This window comes from Microtus ochrogaster, unplaced genomic scaffold (genome assembly GCF_000317375.1).
Source record: "Microtus ochrogaster isolate Prairie Vole_2 unplaced genomic scaffold, MicOch1.0 UNK33, whole genome shotgun sequence".
Lineage (NCBI taxonomy): Eukaryota > Metazoa > Chordata > Mammalia > Rodentia > Cricetidae > Microtus > Microtus ochrogaster.
In genome coordinates, this window is record NW_004949131.1 from 755077 (window position 1) to 773254 (window position 18178).

The 18178-nt window shown below is 43.3% G+C and overlaps 1 protein-coding gene across 2 annotated transcripts in view; it reads left to right on the forward strand.

Moving 5' to 3' along the window:
• Positions 1–16801, forward strand: part of Nphp3 (nephrocystin 3) — a 39163-nt gene extending 22362 nt beyond the window's left edge. The window contains exons 15-28 of one of the 2 annotated variants that reach the window (XM_026789949.1): positions 705–787; positions 1943–1948; positions 2714–2852; positions 4146–4310; positions 6631–6725; positions 7468–7590; positions 9018–9204; positions 9358–9599; positions 10684–10759; positions 11749–11876; positions 12798–13038; positions 14015–14140; positions 14709–14824; positions 15440–16801. In XM_026789949.1, the coding sequence (XP_026645750.1) occupies positions 705–787; positions 1943–1948; positions 2714–2852; positions 4146–4310; positions 6631–6725; positions 7468–7590; positions 9018–9204; positions 9358–9599; positions 10684–10759; positions 11749–11876; positions 12798–13038; positions 14015–14140; positions 14709–14824; positions 15440–15620 (1908 nt within the window). In that variant the 3' untranslated portion in view covers positions 15621–16801. The remainder of the gene's footprint in view (positions 1–704; positions 788–1942; positions 1949–2713; positions 2853–4145; positions 4311–6630; positions 6726–7467; positions 7591–9017; positions 9205–9357; positions 9600–10683; positions 10760–11748; positions 11877–12797; positions 13039–14014; positions 14141–14708; positions 14825–15439) is intronic. The other variant, XM_005368457.2, reaches the window with a different exon arrangement.
• The last annotated feature ends 1377 nt before the right edge of the window (positions 16802–18178 follow it).

Below are 18178 nucleotides of genomic sequence, written 5' to 3' on the forward strand. Positions count from 1 at the left end.
GTGTGTATGCGGGTACATGCACCCATGTGTATGCATGTGTATACCTGTGTATACCTGTGTGTATGTGGTGCATGCACCCATGTGTATACCTGTGTATACCCGTGTGTATGTGTATGCATATGGAGGCCAGATTGGAGTCAGATGTCATCCCCTATTGCTCTCCATTTTATTGTTTTGAGCCAGTCTCACTGACCCAGGTGCTCAGCATTTGGTTAAATTAAATGGCCAGCAAGCTCCAGAAGCCCGCCTGTCTCTGCCATCCCACCCTACTCCTATCCCACCTCCCACTGCTGGGGTTACAGGCATATACCCCCACACCCAGCTTCTTTAAGTGGGCTCCTCAGGATCTGACCTCAGGTTCTCATGGAGCAAGCTATTTATTCCCTGAGCTACCTCCCAAGTTACCCCCATTCTGTTTTTAATGACAGACATAGAAGAAGCAACCCAAGTATTTTGGCACTTAGGAAGAGTATGTAGTGTTAAGAAGGTATTCTTACAAAATGAAAAGTGTTTCTCTATTGGCTGCATCTTCCTTCGACAGGTGGAAGTCTGGCTGCAGCCAGGCTCCCTCCGTTACACCTGTGACATCAGGGTTAGCAACAGAGACAGTGTCCTTCTGCTGGGACAGCTGTGGCTGGCCCAGGAGCAGTGACCCCAGGCTGCTTTTCTTACTTCCGTTTTGTTTTCTTTGGAAACTGGTGTAGGAGAAGCAGCTAGACCAACACTGCCGTTCCGCCACGACCTGCAATGCCCTCTACGTCACCCTTTTCAGCAAAATGATGGCTTGGTGAGTGGGCGTCTCCCTTGGTTCTGCTGGGGTTCATCTTGTTCATCTTGCTGAAGTCCACTTTCTCTGCAAAGTGATGGCTGCTCAAACTAGCTTCACTGGCCTCGGATGTCCCTCTGTTTCCTGACGTGACACTCACACTCACTCGGGAGACTGTGGCTCAGTATTGAGGACGGAGTGATCAGGAGGGTCTTCCACTGTCTGTTCTAAAGTCTGGCCACAAATAGCTATTTTCCATACCAGGCAGTAATCCACTTTTCATGAGCACTGGATGGCTGGGCTTTGGTGTCTTCTTCCGTTCAGCCTCACTCTGCATAGTCCTCAGGCAGAGATATCAGAGGACTATTTTTTAATATTTGTCATAATAGAAATCATCCTAGCCCAGCCTTGTTTACAGACACTGAATCTAGCATTCTTGTCTTTTAATTCCACATTCTCATTTTGAACACCAAATCTGAAATGAAAATTGTATAAGATTGAGTTTCCTATGACATGCTCTCCTGTCTTTTCATTGTTACTTGTGGCAATACAGTGAGAACTGTAGAGAATGGAGAGCCTCTTCCATACAAATGTATGGTGTTTGTTACAAGAATCTATTTTCCCATTCATTAAACAGATTCTTTCTTACACAATATGTTGGAATACAATTTCCCCTCCCTCTACTCTTCCCAGTTCCTCCCCATCTCCTCTCCCATCCAGATCACTCCCTTTAAGTCTCTCCCTAGAAAAGAACAGGTTTCTAGGTGATAACAACAAAACACAGCAAAACAGAATATAATAAGATAAAGCAAAAGCCATCATATTAAAGTTAGACAAGACAAGCCAACAGAATAATAAAGAGAAGAGAAGGCACAAGCATCAGAGACCCACACATTTAAACATTCCGGAGTCCCATAAAAGAATTAAACTGAAATCTATAGTATGTGTGCAGACCTGTGTAGCCTCTGTGCTTGCTGCTTCAGTTTCTGAGTTCATGTGAACTTTGCTCGATTATTTTAGAGCGTCTTGTCCTGTTATCCTCCACCCCTTCTGCCTCTTCTTATTGGGATTCCCTGAGCTCCGAGGGGAGGGATTTGATGGAGACATCTCATTTAAATCTGTGTATTCTAAGATCTCTCTTTCTCTCTCTCTCTTTGATTTATGTCTGAAAGCCAGTTATGAGTGAGTACATATGATATTTGTCTTTCTGGGTCTGGGTCACCCCACTCAGTACAATGTTTTCTAGCTCCATCCATTAGCCCACACATTTCAAGATGTCATTTTTTCTGCTGTGTAGTACTCCATTGTGCATATGTGTGCACATGTGTGTGTGTCTGTGTGTATCACCTATTTGCTCAGTGTATTTATTTTGCAATACTTAAGTCTGAACTTAGAGCCTTATGCACACTAGACAAATGCCCTCCCTCTGAGATGGGGTCTCACTAAGTTGTGAGACTGACCTTAAACTTACTCTGTACCTTAAACAAGTCGTAAGCCTGGGATGTTTCCCCACTGCTGGGTTACACGCTTGTACCACCAGCCCTGGCTTTTTTTTTTAACTGAATTTCTTTAGTTTACCCTGGTGTTCTCAAGACCCTGGCTCCATACAATTTCAGTATGCATGACTATCAATGCTTATTGTTATCTCCTGTGTCCTGCATGTAGGTGGCGTGCTGGAGGATAAGAGCCAACCCTTCCTGAGTTTTATGTTCCACAGTGAACAGTAAATTAACTCTCAGCACATGTTCTTTGACATGGATTAAATGGTATAATAAAATAAACCCAATGACTCCGGCAGTCCCAGAAAACTATCGTTTCTCTGTATTTTTATTGAATTCCCATTATAGGTTATAGTGCAAAAATAGAGGTCATTGTTTTTATGTGCCCCAGATTCCTCACAGATATCGGCAGCCTGTATGAGATTCGGTCTGTTCTCAATTCCCACAGTGCCGGGAGAGCAGGCAATTTAGATAAAACCCTTCATCAGTGCCTGCAGTGTCAAGATACAGTTTCCTTGTACAGACTCGTGCTCCGCTCCATCCGGGAAGCCATGCCAAGTGATGTGGATAAAGAGCTGATGACGCAGGTGAGGAACAGTGCCCCCGCCGGAGGGCAGCACCCGCCAGAGGGCAGCACCCGCCAGATTATCACTGAGATTTTGCTTTCATGGTTATTCATTGTCCCGTTCCTGGTGTTTTATATGACAGGGTTGCTCTATAGCTCTGGGTGCCCTAGGACCCAGGCTGGTCTCAAACTCACAGCCATCCTCCTGGCCCAGCCTTCCAAGGGCTGGGATTATAGGTTTGCATCACCATGCTTGACTTTTACTCCTTATTAAATTAGGTTTCTTATTCATCTGTACTTGTTTTTCTTTTAGGATTCATTTTGATTTTTTTTTTTTTTAAATTCTGTGTATAGCGGTATGTCTGTTGCAGTGCATATGTGAGTGGTAGTTCCCCAGGAGACCAGAAGAGGGCTCTGGATGCCTTGGAACTGGAGTTACATGTGGTTGTGAGCCTCCTAGTGTGGATGCTGGGAACTGAATGTGTGTCCCCTGAAAGAACAGCAAGTGTTTTTAACCACTGAGCCAACTCCCGACTCCTCGTTTTCTTTTCCTTATTGGTCTGAAGTTCTTAAATTTTCATATTGAGTACAAATTATACATCCTTTTCCTTTGTGTCTTGTCACCTTTGGTGGTGTTTATTTAAATTTTCATTTTGGTAAAATCAAATTTACCAACAGTCTGGTCTGATGTGTGTTTTAAAACTTCACTGTTTTAATCTCTTCTGACCTGGAATGCTGCCTGGTAGATATCAAGCTCACGTGAAATTGTGGGTCTGTTTCTAGGCTTTTCTATTCGGTTTAGCTTTTTCTCCAATGATATATTGTCTTAGAACCTTAAAACAAGCTTTGACATTTCATTGAGCAAGTTGTCTTTTTTCTGTTATTTCTTGTGATTGTCTTGGCTAAGGGGTATGTGTGTGTTTGTGTCTCTGTGTGTGTATGTGTGTGCATGGGTGTGTGTCTCTGTGTGTGTATGTGTGTGCATGGGTGTGTCTCTGTGTGTGTATGTGTGTGCATGGGTGTGTGTGTCTGTGTGTGTTCGTGTGTATGCACATGTGTGTGTACCTGTGTGTGTACCTGTGTGTGTGTGACATCTGCATGTACTTACAGGTGTATGTGGGAATGCACTTGCTGGTTGGTACACATGTGGAGGTCAGAAGTTGATATCAGGATGACTTCTTCAGTTACTTCTCTACTCTCTTTCTTTGAGACAAAGTTTGGATAAAAAGTTAATAAGTCTTAACGAGTTTTAGAAATTCTCAGCTGTGATCTCTGAAGTGCCCTCTGGACCCTGTGTGCTCTGCTCTCTGGTTAGATTCTCTGCCTCATCAACGTTAGTCACAATGGTGTGAGTGAGTCGGAGCTGATGGAGCTGTATCCAGAGATGTCCTGGGCCTCCTTGACCTCCATTGTGCATAGTTTACACAAAATGTGTCTGCTGACTTACAGCTGTGGCTTGCTCAGATTTCAGCATCTGCAGGTAAATATTATTTCAAACGTCTTTTTAATGCAAAGGGTTTTTTTTTTACTTGTAAGTATTACTGTAGTGCTCTATACTATATTATACTATGTTATGTTAAACATTTCCAATGTTAGCATCAGAAGCCAAAATTTGGCATAACACTTTAGTTTTATGCATTGGCTTTAGATTGCATGTGAGCTTCTCTGACACTAAGCATTGTCTAGTGCCTTCAGGAGGCAGCTGTTGCTTCAAAGGTGGTGCCAAGGGGCTTTAGTTCTAAAGATCTGCTGTAAAATATTGTCTCTGTCGTGTACAATGGTGTATTGTACACTTACAATTTTACTAAAAGGAACCAGGCTCAGGGACACATGCCAGCCATTATTCCAGTACATGTGATGTATATACAGAAGGATCAGGAGTTCAAGACTAGCCTCTGCTATGTAGTCTAGCCTGGGCTGTATGAGATCATGTCTCAAAACCTACAACATTTATTAAGAGGAACTGGGTATGGTGGCACAAGCCTATAATCCTGAGAGGATGAGGAAGGAGCTTTGTAATTCTGAGGCCAGCCTAGGCTACATAGCAAAATGCTGTGGGTCTCAAAAATCAAAAAACAAAACAAAACAAAAAACACAATTAAGAAGGTATCTTTCATGTTACATGTTATACATAGAATGTTAAAAAAAAGAAAAAGAAAGGACCCAAATTCAAGTCATAAAACACATGAAGCAAAATCAGGGAGTTTCTCCCTAGGGATGCAAACATGAGGAGAATCAGCCTCCTTTTATAGCCCTTCCGCCCAGCTGAGAAGCTGTTCTGGGCTAGCCCCAAGCTGGGCAGACTTTCCAGCTTCTCACAGGGCTGTGAAGAGACTGGAGAGGTCCTTGAAGGTGTCAGACTTGCTATGGGCTCACAGTTATAACTCTTCATAAACCTCTGACTAGAGAATCCCTATCATATGTCTGTCATGACTGAACAGTGTAAGAATTCTTTCACCCGAGGGTGCTTCATAACATCCGTCACTGTAAATGTTTGTCATTCCACAGCTTTGCTCCTTTGTCACTGTCTTAGTTAAGGTTTTATTACTGTGAAGAGACACCATGACCATGGCAACTCAACACACAGGCGTGCATGTGTGTGTGCACACACACATGAGCACACACACACCAAAACAACAAAGACAAAAACCTCTTCAGTGTAGCCTCAGGCATACTTTTTAGACAAGGGCAGAAAGCAGCCACACTCTTAACCAAAATATCCCAAGAGTGTTCTCTAGGCCACATATTACATTCTTCTCTGAATCCACTTGAGCCAGGTCCCCACAGTTCAAATCCCCCAGCACCACTGTCTTCCATGCTCCTACTAGTATGGCCCATTAAACTCCATTTAGAGCATTCAACTTCTTTTCTAATCCTCAGTCCCAAGGTTTGTAGTCCTCCAAACAAAAACATGGCCAGGCCTCTCACAGCAATGCCCCAGTTCCTAGTACCAACCTCTGTCTTAGTTAGGGTTTCTATTGCTATGAAAAGACACCATGACCACAGCAACTCTTGTAAAGGAAAGTATTTAAGTGGGGCTGGCATACAGCTTGGAGGTTTAGTCCATTGTCATCATGGCTGGAAGCATGGCAGTGTACAGGCAGACATGGTGCTGGAGAAGGAGCCGAGAGTCCTATATCTAGATCCATAGGCATCAGGAAGAAGAGACAGTGAGCCACTGGGCCTTGTTTGATTGTCTGAAACCTCAAAGCCCATCCACCAGTGACACACTTCTCCCAACAAGGTCACACCTACTCCAACAAGGCCACACCTCCAATAATACAACTCCCTACGAGTCTATGTGGACCATTTTCATTCAGACCACTACAGTCACATATGACTTGGATATAATTTACTCTTTTGAGTTACCTTTCAATCTGCTTTAAAAAAAATTTTAAACTTTATTTTGTATTTTTTTACATCATATCTCTTTGTGTAGTCCAGGCTGGTCTAGAACTTATTATGTAGTCAGCAAACCTCAGACTTACTGTCTAGCCCAGGTTGGTCTAAGCAAATGTTCTTTCTGCTTTTACCTTTGTGTGATAGATGCACTATCACATACAGTTTTCTGGGATTTAATACACACACACTTTTTTAAATTAAATTGTACTTTGAATTCTTAATTTTTATACTAAACCGAGTTTATGGCATTAGCGTATCCTCAATTTAAAAATATTGTAGGGCTATTTCTACTATATAACTATAAAACTGAAAGAATTAAAAATTGCATTTTGCAAATCCACTGTCAGAAGTACAGTGACTTGAAACAGAATCCGGTGTCCTTTTCCTTCTCTCTCCAGGCCTGGGAAACAGTGAGGCTGGAGTACATGGCAGACCCTACCCTCATCTCTTCATACAGGCAAAAGTTAATCAACTATTTCGCCTCCCAGCTCAGGTACCAGGAATGTCCTCCCTGTTCTTCTGCAACACACTCTGCCTTTGAGTTCTTGTTTCTCTCTCTTAGCTTCTAAGTTAAAGTGTAAAATTCAGCCAGGTCAAGTGGCACAGGCCTTAATACCAGTTTCTAGGGAAACTGAGGCAGGAGGAGTGCAGGTTTGAAGCCTGTCTGGGCTACTGAGTGAGTTCAAGTCTAGCCTAAGTTTAGTGAGACCTTCCTTCCCTATCTCAAAATTAAATAAGTAAGTAAATAAACAAATAAACAAATAAATAACATTAAAGGAGAAAAGTAGTCCAGTGTCTACCTAATATCAAGAAAAAAATGCCATTTTATGGACATCTTATAATAAAGGTTAAACCTTGGATGACATTGATACAAGATCAATTTGTTACCTTTATTTTTATTCTGTTTAAATAACTAAAATATATATATCATACATGTGCATGCTCTCTCTCATGCGCACACACACAAGTACATGGACCTCTGTGTATGTGTATTAGGTCTTTTGAAGGTTTTTTGCCTTGGTTTAGGAAGAGACCTTTGTCCTATGGAGTTTGAATGCTCTGGGGCTTTTACTTTCCCAACCCCTTCAATGTTTCAGTGTTTTATTTCTTCCTCATATGGCCTGGGGAAGAGTCTGCTCCAGAATATCAGGGGTTTATCTCACAGTGGGAATGGTAAACGTTCCTGACATTGGCGTAGCTGAAGGTCTCACCGTGTGACCTCCTTTCTCCCGCAGTCAGGACAGAGTGACCTGGAGAAGTGCAGACGAGCTCCCGTGGCTTTTCCTGCAGCAAGGAAGCAAGCAGAAGCTGCACGACTGCCTCCTCAATCTCTTCGTGTCTCAGGACCTTTACAAAAGGTCCGCGGCTCCGTCTACATCCTCGCCCCAGTGGGCGGATTTCAACAGTTAGTGGTTCTGCTTAACAACGCTGACAAAATGGAATTGTTTTTACATTTAAATCAGAATAGTTTCAGTAGCACCTGAAATACAGACAGTGGGTGGGGTTCGGGGGATGACAGTTTATAAATTGTCAGGAGATCTTGTTTGTCCAGGGGGAAGTAAGTTCTGCTTTACAAAAGTCAGCTGCAATGACCCCGGGGCAGTTTTGTCTTATTCTTGCAGTTAAGCAGATTTTAAACAATGGGGAGAAATTATTCCTACCGTGAGCTTCTTGGGGCTCCAGGCCTCTCACAAGTGCACTTCAAGCCAGATTGGGGGATCCCAGTGAAACCCGACCAGTGCTAATGTCAATACTGCTCCGGTTTGTCAGCATCTTCTGCTGCCCCTCTGGATACATTTGAATGTGTTAGTGGTGTGACTGCCCTTTTATTAGCCCCGCTTCGAACCTACTAAGCCTCAGGAAGGATTTTTTGGTTGTTGTTTTTTTCTGTCTCACTTAGGAATTTAGAAATAGACGTATAATTGGATTTGCTTCTGAGCAAACACTCACAAATTTCATTCTTGGATCTGTTGAGCTCCATGCCAGCTGCTTATGATTCCTTTGAAGTGAGGTTTGTCTTTGGCCTGGCATCTCTCTCACCCTCCTCAGATGAACACGGTCACACACATGCACACACACACACATACGCATGCACACGCGCACACACACACACCCTTGCAGAGGCAATCACAAGGTGGATTTGCAATGTGAGTTGATCTGCTTCATCAGTTTCTGCTATTCTAACACACACGCACACACACACGCACGCACACACCCACACACCCATGAAGAGGCAATCACAAGATAGATATGCAATGGGAGCTGATCTGCTGCACTAGTTTCTACTATTCTGACACACATGCACACTCATGCACACACTCACACACACACACATGCAGAGGCAATCACAAGGTGGATATGTAATGGGAACTGATCGGCTTCACTAGTTTCTGCTATTCTAACACACACACATGCACACTCACGCGCGCGCGCACACACACACACACACACACACGTAGAGACAATCACAAGGTGGCTATGCAATGGGAGCTGATCAGCTTCGCTAGTGACTGCTGGCAGCTTGCAAAGGTCTTCCTGTCGTGCTGTGCACTCACACAGCAGGCGAGGTTGACAACCCTTTCTGTGCAGACAATGGTGAGGGGTGGGGGGAGGTCAGACAGTCTCCTCCCGGCCACAGCTGGGAGCAGTGGGACAGATCGTCACTGTGCTCTGATTGCTCCTGCACAAACTGTCATCAGCTCCCTAGAAAGGAATTCTGGCATTTTTATTCGCTGTAGATTTTAAAGTATGGTTTCCATCAAGTTAACATTGTCTGTTGGAACAGAGGACACTTTGCCGAGTTGCTGAGTTACTGGCAGTTTGTTGGCAAAGACAAAGGTGCCATGGCGGCCGAGTACTTTGAGTCCCTGAAGCAGTATGGGAACTGCGAAGGCGAGGAGAACATGCTGTGCCTAGCTGACTTGTATGAAACCCTTGGCCGGTTTCTAAAGGATCTCGGCCTTCTCAGCCAGGTAACCTCAGTGATTCAGAGGCAGGGTGACTCTCCCTGTTTCCAAGTTTATATGTCTCTTCTTTCCAGCCGTTTTCTTTCTGGTGCTGAGATCTGTGGGGTTTGATTAGCCCTTTAATTGCCGCATCGATCAGCCTCTGTCCTTTGTTCCCAGGCTGTGGTGCCCTTACAGAGGTCCCTAGAGATTCGGGAGACCGCGTTAGATCCCGACCACCCGAGAGTAGCCCAGTCCCTCCACCAACTGGCCAGTGTGTACGTCCAGTGGAAGAAGTTTGGGGATGCAGAGCAGCTTTATAAACAGGCCTTGGAGATCTCGGAAAACGCTTACGGTGCTGACCATCCCCATGCTGCCCGAGAGCTTGAGGCACTCGCAGCCTTGTACCATAAGCAAAATAAGTAAGTCTTCCGTGGTCACACGCTGACGTCATGGAGGGGGGCGTGTGTTTCTAATGCACGAAACTTGCTTTGGGGCCCTTTATCCCATGCATCATATTCAGGTGGCATTTCCTGGTCTTCCTGGGATACAGAAAGAAAATTAGAATCCCCGGGTCTTTGGTTTTGGGTTTTCATTGAAGATGCGTGAGGGATAGAGTGTGCGTGTGGAAGTAATGTCGTCTGAGGTTTGAACTCTGACTCTTCCACCAGCCATCACTGTAAAGCTGAGCACATCACCACTTCAGGGACCATGAGCCATTGCCTAGTGGCCAAGTCCAGTTTGGCAAGAAGTTTTAGCGACTCCCAGACACATATTTTTATTTAGGTTTTATCTGTGGTCGACTCTGTGGTTTCCTTAGTTTTGGCAGAGGCCACGTCCTCACAAAGCCTAAACTATCAACTACAGACCCTTTAGAGGAAATGTTGGCTGGAGGAAGTATAATAAAAAGGCTGTCAAAGCGAGGGTATACGTCAGCAATAGAGCATCTGCCTAGCTTGTGTGTGTCCCCAGGTGTGATCCCTGATGCCATTTGACTAAGACAATACACTTTCGTAAGGCTTTTCTACCTACGAGGCACCCGCTGAGTGGCCTCTCTTCCTCTCTCAGAAATCCTTTCTCTTCCCCCACCATTGGAGGGGCTTTCTGGAAATTTTTCTTTTGAACTTCTGTAAGTATGGCTTTACACTAACTTTGTCTGGAGTTTTGCATCTATAGCTAACCAAAAATTAGCCTGTCCAGGTAAAAGGTGCCTACTGCAAACCTAAGTTTGGGATTTTTCAGTGATTTAGACTGCTAGAGATTCAGACTGCATTAAATCAGTTTAAAACATTTCAATGTGAGCCTTATAGAGGACTCTGTGGGTTTCCTCATAGATTTTGAACTGCATGAGCTGCCACTAGACTCCTGTTGTTTTAACAATTAAAACCACCCCAGGCTGTACCAGAGTGTTTTTGTCGCCCTGAATCATGACTATGCTCTTGGAATGCTCTTTTCCCTGACTCACCATTTTCCCTCTCCCCCTCCTCCCTCTCGTTATTTTTAAAGATATGAACAAGCTGAACATTTTAGGAAAAAATCCGTTATAATCCGTCAGCAAGCCACAAGGAGAAAAGGCGGCCTGGTAATGAGACTGCGTCCTTGTTGTCCTTTGAACCCGAGGGGAGGATGAGACAGGAACTCATGAGTGCTTACACCTTGCGCTGGAGAGCTTCAGGTGTCCACAGACTTCAAGCGAGGCCCTGACTGGCCGTGTCCTCTTATTTCTAAGCACAGATTGAGAGTGGTGCTGGTGAACAGCCCAACCCCCAGTCAGGCTTTTAAGTTAGAAAGCTCAGCTGAAGGTAGACTCTGGGAGGTGCTGTTCAAGCTACTTTGACTCTTTTTTATAAAGTTAGGGAAGGAAATAGAAGTTCAGCATCTTCTATGAAATTCAAACGAGAAAACTGTTTCCCATAAACAAACATAATGTTTTAAATGTTTCTAGGTTGCTGATAGAAACCTAAATGTAGCATGTTTGGCTTAAAGTTCTCTGTTCCTGGGTCTGAGGAAATAGTGAGCAAAATGCTTGCCGCACCAACATGACGATCTGTGCTGGATCCCCACCCTCACATTAATAAAATCAAAGGCAGGCCTGCTGGCATTCCTGTAATCCCAGCACTGTGGAGGTAGACACCGGGGGATCACTGTCACTTTCCTAACCTAGTTGGTGATCCCAGGTCCCAGTGAGTGACACCATTTCTAAAAATAAGGTGGGCAGAAACTGGGAGTCAACACCGAGGACCTGCCGTAGCTGACAACTGAATTCTGCCCGCACGCTGTGCACACATGCACCGTTATTGCAAACTGAAAGGACCTGATGTTTGTATCTGTAGCACCAGAGTTGGTAAAGATCAGCGAGCTGTTTCTAGTCTTTTCTGAAGTGCTTTGACATATACCATGCTAAAATACCTCATAAAGTTGAATGAATTTGTGAACAAGATTCCATGTAGAAATAAATACACGTGCTACTTAAAATAGCTGCCATCAAGACGAAAGAGAAAGTTGTTAGGGCACCAGTAGATGCTTCCAGAATGAAGGTTGGTGCTCAGTGGTTACGCTTTTGTGTTGCAGTACGGGTTTGCCCTGCTCCGCAGACGGGCTCTTCAGTTAGAAGAGCTCACGCTAGGCCAGGAGAAGCCTGAGAATGCCCGAACCCTCAACGAACTGGGTGTCCTCTACTACCTTCAAAACAACCTCGAGTGAGTACCAGGGCATTCAGAGATTAAATACTCACTGTGGCTCTTTGGTACAAAGCTGTTTTACATGTCAATCAAATCCAAAGTTAGGGAAAACAAAGATTTAGACAAGAGCTCTGCCAGCTTCCTGTTTGATGGTTGTGAAAAGTGGGTGCTCATATATGAAATCTCAGAGGCAACTACAAACTGTGAGGGCTATGGTAGAAACTGTGGCTGGCTGCTGCCTTACCCTTTAGTTCACACGAAGAGAAGAGCCTCCACACACCTCTACCTCCACTGTCTAAAAGCCACCTGTCAGAAACAGCCAGTAAATTTGAAACTTCAGAAAAGTCCAACTCTCAGCTGATGCCACGCTAGTTCAGAATTATTTATGATAAAGGGGTATTTATTTAGGAGTAGACTCAGAGATCATAGTCCTAGACTATAGTCCTCTGCACAAATGGGGAACAGGAACCATGGGGAACAGGAACAGAGTCTAGCAGCCAGAAGGGAGAGCTGGAAGCCAGAGAGCGAATGCAGGCTTTATGGCTGCATTTATAGTGTAAGAGACCATGCCCAAGTGGGCTGGTATCTTAAAGGCTATTGGCAGCAGGAGTTCCCACAGAATTCATCCACTTCACTTAAATTCTGTTTACTAACAGGTTTTGTTTTGTTGGTACTAACTCCTAAGGAAAAGGAAGGGATGCCAAGGTCTTTCATTGGTACAGGTCTGATCACTATAAAGATCTTAGGATTTTCTGGGAGAAGTGGAGGATAAACTGATGCCTCATGGGAAACAAAGGCTGGGGAAGGTGGAGGGCTGGGTTTAACCTGACTCCTTCACTTTGGTGTGTCTAGGGAGAAACAGGTTTCTGTTCTCCACATCACTAGGGCTTAGGATGCTTAGAGAAGAAATTGTTTAAGGCATTTGGGGGTTTGTTCCAGAACGGCAGAGCAGTTTCTGAAGCGTTCCTTGGAGATGAGGGAGCGGCTTCTGGGGCCAGATCACCCAGACTGTGCCCAGTCCCTGAATAACTTGGCGGCTCTTTACAATGAAAAGAAGCAGTATGATAAAGCCGAGGAGCTCTATGAGCGAGCCCTGGACATCCGCAGACAAGCCTTGGCGCCCGACCACCCTTCCCTGGCCTACACAGTGAAGCATCTCGCTATCTTGTATAAGAAAACAGTAAGTCCGCCCCACCATGCCTGCATGCTTTATAATGTACCAGAGAAGCCATGACTGCTCCAGCTAGTTAGTTTATCCCAATAGGAGGTTATTTCAGGTGAGCTTTTTAAAACAACGTTGTTTAATTTCTAGCAGATGAGAATGTGAAGGTTTCTATTGTTTCAGATTTAATTCAATTAAGATACTGATTTAGTTTTCAGAAAATACATTCCAACTACAAATCCACCAACCTTGTAGATGAGTTCCTTTCAAATACAAACTGTTTTATCAACATTATGAATGTGATCTCTTTTTATTTTACATCTCAGGAATTTTCAACCCCCTTACTGTACTTGCTATTAACAAAAACATACTAAATGGCCAGCGGCCAAGGCTGCAGACAGTGCCTTATTATTTATTTATTTATTTTTACATAAATTTTGTTTTATTTCAATCCTCTCTGAGTTTATCAACAATTAAATATCAGCTCTTTGCCTTGGGGGTAAAGTTTGGGTTCTTGTTTCTGTGCAAAACAAAAGTTGGCCACAGTCTGCTCTGAGTGGTGCAGTGGCAGAGCGGTCGGCTCTCTTGAGAATTGGGTGGCTCCCTTGCTGGTGGCCCTGGCACCGAAGCTCATGTAGTGAGCTCATGTGCTGTCTCTCAGGCCAGCTTCTGTGGCTGAGAAATCCCAGGAAACCCCAGAGGGGACTTGGCAGTTGGGAAATGGTTTTATTTTGATGCCTCCATGGGTTAAGTACAGCAACAGATCTACGCCATTGGGCTTTTCTCCCACCACAAACTCTAAAGAGTAAATAGAGCGTTTTCCAAGTTATCAGACAATGGCTGAGTTCCCAACAGCTCCATTTGGTCTATTGGGTTTTCAGCTGTAGAAAGTGCTTCTGCATCTTTGTTTGATACATTTATTTCTGGGGAGAGCTCTGGTCAGACAGTATCTATTATAGCTCTCATATTGTTAGATTACGTTCTTGATTTTCAGGGAAGAGTTGACAAAGCTGTACCTTTGTATGAACTGGCTGTTGAAATTCGGCAGAAATCCTTTGGCCCAAAGCACCCCAGTGTCGCTACTGCCTTGGTGAACTTGGCAGTCCTTCACAGCCAAATGGTAAGCATCTACATTTTCAGCTGTTTACAAATGAATGATCTGAAGGTTATATATATATATATATATATATATGGATTAATATAATATATATATGGATAAATGCTAGTTAATGGCACAGTAAAGAAAATAATGCTTTTTTTACCATTTAATGCTTCTCTTTTAAATACCTCAAACATTATTGAAGTTAGAATTGTAAGCTGAGTCTCTGCTAAACACCAGCTGACTGCTGGGTTCAGGTTTGCTTTTCACCTTCTGGGGACCCCTGTCACCCACAGGACAGTCTCTGAGCATCTGCCTAAGGACCTGCCGGGTCACGAGCAAGCTTGTGCTTACATTACGGATTCAGGTTAATTGGTACTAGGACAAGTCTAAAACTTAAAGGAGTTTTAACTTTCTAGTGTACCGATTCTCCAGTTAAAACTGGTCATAAAATAATGTTTACTTGCATCTCATAGGAGGATATTAAGATTTTTAAAATGCTGACCAAAATAAGTCAGCTCAATCTAGAATACATTAATAGTAATTTCATAAACAGTATGTTTAAGTGAGCACTTTTTTTTTTAATAAGAAAAAGCACAGTGAAGCCCTGCCACTTTATGAAAGAGCACTGAAGATTTATGAAGATAGCTTGGGGCGGATGCATCCTCGGGTTGGAGAAACATTAAAAAACTTAGCTGTGCTCAGGTAAGAACTTTCCTGGCTTCTCATTTATCCCAGTTCTTGAATAGTTTTGACTTGTCAAAGAACAGCATGAAACATTCATTGCTGAGAAGTCTTTCTTGGAGAGAGAAGTAGTTGTTTTTGTCTCATGTAGCTTTAGATACTCAAGTGAGACTCAGAATCAGGGTGAGGTGGGCTTACTTTTCGTGTATTGTGGCCACTAGTGAAGATGGCTTATCTGGCTACTGCCTCTGGCCTGATAGGGCCACTTACATCAGAGCTGATGAGGTAAGTGTGTAGAGTTTTGCTCACTCCTGTGTGTTCATCTCGGGATACAGATGATAACAACACTTGTTACCATTACACCATTACAACATGATCTTAATGGTGCACATACAAGACACATAAAATTCCCCAGTGTACGTAAGTGAGTTTGGGAACTCTGGCTAACTGGTCTACCTGAGTGAACACACACACACACACACACACACACACACACACACACACACACACACACGGAGAAAGAAAGTGCAATGGGAAATTATTTGCAGTGTAGTTTTCTGTGTCTAGGATGGCTGTTTAGAAAGGAGAGCTGCTTTATGCTAGTAAGCCTATTTCTTGTGTCTTTTTCTTTGAAAGCTATGAAGAAGGGAATTTTGAAAAGGCTGCTGAACTGTACAAAAGGGCAATGGAGATAAAAGAAGCAGAGGCATCACTGTTGGGTGGAAAAGCTCCTTCAAGGCAGTCGTCAAGTGGGGACACATTTATCTTTAAAGCAACACATTCACCTAATATTTTCCTTCCCCAAGGACAAAGGTAACAGCGCCAATTTTTTGCAAGAATACCTCAGGATAAAACAGACATCTGGAGCGTTTGAATTCAAAACAGTATTTTTAAAGAAAATCATTTTTCCTTCTTAGTGTTATTTAACTGGTATTTGTATGAGGTTGTATTGAATTACAATGAATTATTGTGTCCAGTTTAATTGATTAAAGAATCCATTTCCCATGGGATGAGATCCAGGGTGTAGAAATCAGCACTCTAATGACTTGAGGAGTGGGTTGTCTCTGGACAAGAGCTGGCAGGAGCCGGGGTTTAGGAATTCCATGATTAGCCCTGCCTGCCAGTCACTGGTGGTGTCCCCAGCAGGGCTCTGACCCTGTCCTCTACCTCAGACAATGCCCAAGGGCTAAAGGGATATTTGTGAAAGATCTGAACAGTCTTCAGAGAAACCAACTAGGTGGGAATTCTTGTTTTTCTTTTTCTGGGTTTGTATGTGAGAATATGAACACACATGTACCTGTACATGTGGAGATAAGAGGTCAGCCTCGTTTTTTTTTTTGTTGTTGTTTTTTGTTTGTTTTTGTTTTTTGTTTTTGAGACAGTGTCTCAGTGACCTGGTGCTCACTCACTTAGCTAGGCAGACTGGCCTTCCTGCATCCTGGTAACCTAACCACCTGTCTCTACCTCCCGAGACAGGATTACAAGCCTCCATCCCTATGCCCAGCTTTCTAAAGGGGGTTCTGGTATTGAACTTAGGTCCTTATGCTCCCATGGCAACGCTTCACCAACTGAGTATCTCCCCAGCCTCTTACTGGGTGTGTGGGTCTGTGCAGCTCAGGTTGATCATCCCTCCTTGGCCTCCTGGGATCTCAAGTGCATGCCTGGCTTTGCTTTCCAGTCTTCCTTTCCGCTAAGCTGCTTTAGTCAGCCCTTGCTTTCTGCGTTTTCTCCAGGGAAGCTTAGCACTGTGCCGCACCGCGGTGTCTGAGCGCAACCACAGGCTCTGTACCACTCTGATCTCACTGTGGCACAGGCCAGGCCCGACTCCCAGCTGCTCACAGGCCTCGGAGTTTTCAAGGACAGACAGAGCCAGCTTAGAGTGAGTTCAAGGTCAGCCAGGGCAACTTAGTAAGACCTTGCCACAAAATAAAAAAGTAGAGCTGGGGACATAGTGGTGGCATGCATCAGACCCTGAGTGTAGTCCTCAACACACAAAAAGAAGTCATGACAGTTCTCTTTCCTTCTTAGGTGGTCTAAATCAATCTTGCTTTACCTCAGTCAATTAGCTGTCACTTTTATACTGAGAATTAAATATTTTTATAGATTTTTATAAATATTGCCACATTAGTTTTTATTTGTATATTTATAGTAAAATATTCATCAATTTAAAAATTTTGTAAGATCTCAATATGTATTATTATGAAGATGATGCAGAAATTGTATTCCATTGTTTTAAAATAAAAGTACAATTGCTAATTCCTCTTTTTTGCACTCTGTACTAAAGGGCTACACTTTGCACAATTATTTAAAAATAAACATTGAACATGTTTTAGCAGACTTGAATATTGGCCAAGTTTACTCGGTACTTTGACCAAGTTGAAGAACTGTGGTGAGCGCAGGCTGGGCCAGCGCCATTGCCATCCAGAATTGACAGACTGTAAGGCCTTGCCCTGAGCCACTCAGAGGCAGCCTGAGAGCTGGGTGGCCAGGTGACTCCTGAGCCTGTGAGCTTGAGAAGCACAGCTAAAATCTAGACACCATTATGGAGGCTTAAACTAGACAGGGATGCACAGAAGAGGCTCAAGGTTCAGGAGGAAAAAGCTAAAATATAAGTATGACTTATCTTTTGGGGTTTGCCCCTGTGAAAGGTGAAAATAATTGAATTCACAAACAGATATTGACCTTACAACTAATTTATTAGAGCTTAAAAATCTGATTATTTCATGATTAATTTAATACACTAAATGTATCATATTTACCACCTTCAAACAACTTCAGTAATCTGTGATCAGTACTCTAAAAGAATCTTCAAAAAAGCATAATATCCTTTGATCTTCCAAAGTTTAGATTTGATAACTCTGAAGTGTTGGGGCTGGAGAGATGGCCTAGCGGGTAAGAGCGCTGACTACTCTTCCAAAGGCCTGGGGTTCAATTCCTAGCATCCACATGGCAGCTCACAGCTGTCTGTAACTCCAATTTCAGGAGATCTGACACCTTCACACCAATGCAAAGGAATTTTTAAAAAACCTAAAGTGTTGACTTTATGGCACACATTATAACTGAGGTGGTCACTCATATATATATTTCAAATTAAGTATGTAATAAAAATTATTTTATCTATTATTTTTATCTCATTATTTACTAGCAATATTTTTTGCTTTCATGAGAATGCCTAAAACTACAACAAACATTTGTGTAGAGCTGCAATCTGAACAGTAAGATTATGTTCACACTAACATAGATGTGAGTCTCAGATCATGTTCAGACTAACATAGATGTGAGTCTCAGATCATGTTCACACTAACGTATTTGATTCAGATTACACTAACATAGACGTGAGTCTCAGATCATGTTCACACTAACGTATTTGATTCA